The sequence below is a fragment of the Myotis davidii genome, unplaced genomic scaffold, assembly GCF_000327345.1.
Source record: "Myotis davidii unplaced genomic scaffold, ASM32734v1 scaffold137, whole genome shotgun sequence".
NCBI classification, from domain to species: domain Eukaryota; kingdom Metazoa; phylum Chordata; class Mammalia; order Chiroptera; family Vespertilionidae; genus Myotis; species Myotis davidii.
Genome location: NW_006288719.1, coordinates 1,640,021 through 1,645,394, shown reverse-complemented (window position 1 = coordinate 1,645,394; position 5,374 = coordinate 1,640,021). Strand labels below are relative to the sequence as shown.

At 43.0% G+C, this 5,374-nt stretch overlaps 1 protein-coding gene across 1 annotated transcript in view; it reads right to left on the bottom strand.

The window, feature by feature from the left end:
• The window catches only part of EXPH5 (exophilin 5), a 27,801-nt gene extending 25,486 nt beyond the window's left edge, over positions 1–2,315 (bottom strand). The window contains exon 1 of the mRNA XM_006760817.2: positions 2,121–2,315. Within this exon, the coding sequence (XP_006760880.1) occupies positions 2,121–2,314 (194 nt within the window). The 5' untranslated portion in view covers position 2,315. The remainder of the gene's footprint in view (positions 1–2,120) is intronic.
• Between the last annotated feature and the right edge of the window lie 3,059 nt (positions 2,316–5,374).

Sequence of the window (5,374 nt, the reverse complement as noted above, 5' to 3'; positions counted from 1 at the left end):
CATATCCAGTGTTATTGCTCAGTTAAGCCATACCTTAAAAGAGGAAAAGAAATCTCTCTGATACGCAACTCTTTTAGGGCTGAGCAGAAGGCTGGATTTTGTCTAGAGAGGCTGGTTCTCCTTCGGTGATTTACAAAATCCTATAAACTGCTTTGCTGACTTGTTCTCCAGAGCAAGGAGTGTGACAAAGTCAAACCTTGATGACTTCAGCAAGTAGAAACCGGCCGCGAATGACTGCACGGCGCCGGGGCCCTGTGCCAGGCCCCCTGCTGCACTCAGAGGCAAGGAGCAGCTCCTGAACCAGAGCCTGTATTTTGGAGGTCGATTTTATATTTAGAAAGATCGGAACTGCCAAAGAAAGTTCATTTCTACTTAAGGGTAAAGAGCCCCTTGGAACTGATATTCCTACCACAGGAAAACACTTCCTTAAAACTGTACACATTCAGGATTTATATCCAAATTAGTTAGGTCAAACTGATATTTAAAAATAAAAAGGACATATTTTTACATTTTATCTCTGAAACCTCTTAAGAGCAAAAACAGTGCTTTCATGACATTCGCACCAGCATAACTAATAAATATTTATTCCTAATTATGTTTTGAAAGTAAAATATATTTAAAGCTAAGCACACGTGTACACTTAAAAATGACGAAATCTGTTTAATTTCTGCACGCTGTGTTACATGTTTCAGTTCGCCGGGTTAAAAGAAAGCTACACGTCACTTTGGTATATGAGGATGGTTGCTAAACAGAATTTTGCAGGAGTTTCAGTTTTCTTTTCAGTTCGGTGTATGACAAAGACACATGCCACCCAGAATGAAGATCATAGATCTTTTATCTTCTTTGATCCCTTTTTCCAGTAACTTGCAATCTGAGCTTGGAAATAACCTGTCCATAGAGCTAACAGGTTTTTCAACTTTTCCTGGTTTGCTAATGTTAGGTTGGTCAGCAATATAAAACTCTGCCTTAAAAGAAAATCACTTAAAACACAGATTACATCACAAGTCCCAACTACAATACACATTAGGGTGATTTCTTTTCTCCTTAAAAGAAATATTAGCTACAAAGGAAATACTCCTCCATTTTAATTTCCCAAATGAGAGAATCACTGATGTTTAAAACATTTAAAAAAACACACACAAAACAACAAATCGACTCACCTCTTTGAAGAGAATTTGCTTGTAAGTGACTCTGGTGGAGACAGTCACGTAAATCTACATCTTGCTCAGCTCTTTCTTATTTCATCAAAGACAAAAGAGCCTCCGGTGAAAACTAGGGGCAAAGAGCCTTCCATCCACCTCAGAGGAGGGGACAGAACTGTCTCCTGAGTCCAGGAGCCTCATCACCCGCCACCAGCTGCTGGCTGCCTACTGTTTCTCTGCAAGAGTGACCTCTAACACCTTTTACCGAAGCACTGCAATGCACTCTTAATGGTTGGACGCACACCAGGAACACACCACGCGCCGGGCCAACACCTTAAGAGGGTGGGAAGCTCTTTAACCAGGAAGGCTTGCTGAAAATATTTAGCAGTCAGCTCAATTGCACGGAAGCAAATAGTCTTGCTTGCTTTTCAGAAAACAATCCAGCAATATGAGTCAAGTAGACCTGATTTATGCCGATCTAAACCAGGAGCCATCTGGGGCTGTGCCTCCACGGCTCCCAAAGCTTCCCACCGCCCCCATTCACCTGAGGTTTAAATTCTGGGCAACAGCATCGCAATGGCTCTGATTTGCCCGGGTCTCTTTGCCTATCTCATTAATGTTCATTTCGTGCCCCTTCTTTCTCTGCCACCACAGACACACCTACTCCCCCAGGAAGAAGTCGCTTTGATTTGAGTATATCTGCCGGACCAAGGCAGAGACCAGGCATTTGGAGCAGTGGGAAAATTGTCAGTAATTATTACCTGGGATGTGTGCAGTTGGTTAGAAGTAGGATTTCAGGTGAGCCAAGTTTCATAAGGACTTTGTCCCTCTGCAAGCTTAAGTCCTGTTTCCTGCGTTAGTATCTAAATTTAAATTCTGGGAGCAAACATGAACATTCTGAACACACACAGGCTGCCGGCCTCCGGCCTCTGGGATCAGGTAACTAATGAGCTGTCACATGACCTGAATTTGACTCACCCTTTCTGTCCCAGCGACTGAAGCTTTAAAGTGTCCTTCCTGGGTTTTCTGAATGAGAACAGGGAAGCAAATGAGGATCTGAAGCTCAGCCGGGAGGGAACGGGTGCTGGGTTTCTTGGAGTAGGTGTGGTTTTAGATCTGGATGCTTGTAATTCCAGAGGATCTAAAAGAAAATTGTAAAAATTCTGCGTCATTAAAATATTTCCAGGTAAACGAATCTCATGGAACTAAGGCTTTATTCTCTCTTCCCTCCGCTCTCTCTGGAGTCTGGAGGCGCAGCAGGCATCTCCACATGGAGACCTCAGGACCTGAGGGGAGTCCAGTGCCACTGATGGTTCTGCCAAGTGGAGAAGATCCATGTGCACTGCGGAGCACATGGGTACCTCCCCTGCACCAGCCCTGGGAATTTACTCAGCCTGTCTTCCCCATGGCTATCTAAAACCCGAGGTGAGATGGCCCTAGCTGGTTTGGCTCAGTGGATAGAGCGTTGGCCTACAGACCGAAGGGTCCCAGTTCAATTCCACTCAAGGGCACATTTCTCCCTGGTCTGGGCCCTGGTCAGGGCTCGAGCAGGAGGCAACCAATCAACGGGTTTCTCTCACATCAATATCTGTCTTTCCCTCTCTAAAAATCAATTTTAGAGATTGTCTCTAAAAATCAATGGAAACATGTCCTTGAGTGAGGGTTTAAAAAAAATAAATCTATAATAATAAAAGTGTCATATGCTAATTAGATTGGACAGCCAAACGACCTCCGGACGTCATTCTGGACATCCTTCTGGATGAAGCTGTGGCAGTGGGGGCCAAGGCAGAGGTGGTTAGGGGTGATCAGGCAGGCAGGCAAGCAATTAAGGGCGATCAGGCAGGCAGGCAGAGGGGTTAAGAGGTGATCAGGCAGGCAGGCAGGTGAGTGGTTAGGAGCCAGTGGACCTGGATTGTGAGAGGGACGTCTGACTGCCAGTTTAGGCCCAATCCTGCAGGGATGATTTGGCCTAAACCGGCAGTTGGACATCTCCCAAGGAGTCTGGGATTGCGAGAGGGCAAGCAATTAAGGGCGATCAGGCAGGCAGGCAGAGGGGTTAAGAGGTGATCAGGCAGGCAGGCAGGTGAGTGGTTAGGAGCCAGTGGACCTGGATTGTGAGAGGGACGTCTGACTGCCAGTTTAGGCCCAATCCTGCAGGGATGATTTGGCCTAAACCGGCAGTTGGACATCTCCCGAGGAGTCTGGGATTGTGAGAGAATACGGACTGGGCTGAGGAACCCCCGCACCACACACACATGAATTTTGTGCACCAGACCTCTAGTAAATAAAGAAAACCTAAGGTTAGGTGTTGGGGACCTCATTCAGTTCTCGTGTGGCTCTTAACCACCCTGTCCTTCAGAAATTTTTATTTTAGTATTTTAAAACATCGTGATAGGTACAATGTAACTTTCATATCAAAGAGATGAAAGGAAAAGGAAATTAAGCCATTTAAAGTAAAGAATCTATTTCCCTATATATTGCTACATATATGGTTTATATGTACATATGCATGCAACATAAATATGTAGAATATAGATGTATAGATAGCATATAGCTTTACATATGAGTGCTAAAAATTCTAAGGCAACATGAACACATACAAAGTCATTTATGCACATTTAGCACACCATCTTTTGGGCATGCTGAGTTTATAAATATTAGAGGAATTAAAGGTAAGGAGAAAGTCACCATAGTATATGAAAGGTTCAGAGTTGGGCCAGGGTCACGCACCTATGACATGAGGCTATAATGTATCAAAAGAGACTTTATTCCCGACACCTGGGTGCAAGTGGGCTGAGACTGAGAAAGGCATCAGAGAAGAGAGCAGGGAGAGATAGGTTTTTATTAATTTTTGCTGGCTGCAAGCCGCTCTGCTGACGTAAGGGTCTGGTCCGTCCTTGGTTCCTCCCATGCCAGGTGTCTTCTGGTTATCTGAGTTATGCTGTGCTCAAGGCTGCAAGCTTTCTGCAATACATCTGCTAAGCACAGTAAGTTTCCCTCTGCCCTGTTTTATTCTCTTTAACCCTTTCAGTACATATATATGGGGTTAATCTAAATATCTGAAACGTGGGTCTTTTTAGATGTATTTGTTTATTATGGGAGTTACAAAATACTGTCAATATGTAAGTTTAGAATTATTGTTACATGTTTTCTGACTGAGTTAATGTTAGTCACATATAAGCAAAAGTAGTCAATGTGACTATCAGTAGAAAGATACTTTATACTGTTATAGTACATATTTTATAACTTCTAATGCACTTTGTTATTCTCAGTATAGTTCTGTGAAAGGTTTTATTATCCTTACTTACAGATTTTAAAAAAGTGATTGGTGAAGGAAGGTAAGTGACATGCTGGTTGTCACATAGTTTGACTGTCCACAGAAGATGTCTATTGGAGCTCGCAGGGTTTAAGTTACCAAAGTACCAGAAGGGTCGATCTCCTGTACACCATCCCATCCTTCCCCACCTCTCCTGTCTCCTTCTTCTGCATCATCACCACACTAATCTAAGTGCTTACTGTGATCCAGCCTAGTACTTTATACATATAATTTTATTTAATTCTCACAACCACCCTGTGAGGGAAGAATTATCATACCCATTTAAAGATGAGAAAATTGAGGCTTATAGAGAATAAGTAACTTGAATAGAGTCACATGGATTCTGAAAGAATAGAGAATGTACATAGGGTGGAGATTTGAATCCAGGGCTATTAATGTCTGTGTTCTTAACCACTGTATTATATTGCCTGGTTCTAATAACAGATACCCCAGATATTATAGTACATTTTCAGTTCACTTTTTTTCTTTATCTTTTTATTTAACCACTTTTTTTTCTTTCTTTATTGATTAAGGTATTATATATGTGTCCTTATCCCCCCCATTGCCCCCCCACTCAAGCCCTCACCCCCCTGGTGTCTGTGTCCATTGGTTATGCTTATATGCATGCATACAAGTCCTTTGGTTGATCTCTTCCCCTTACCCCCACCCTCCCCTACCTTCCCTCCAAGGCCCGACAGTCCAATCAATGCCTCTCCGTCTCTGGATCAGTCTTTGTTCATCAGTTTATGTTGTTCATTATATTCACAAATGAGTGAGATCATGTGGTATTTATCCGCTCTCCAGTTCCATCCATGCTGTGGCAAATGGTAAGAGTTCCTTTTTCTTCTTCCTCTTCTTAAAGAATACCTTTCAGCATTTCATATAATGCTGGTTTGGTGGTGATGAACTCCTTTCG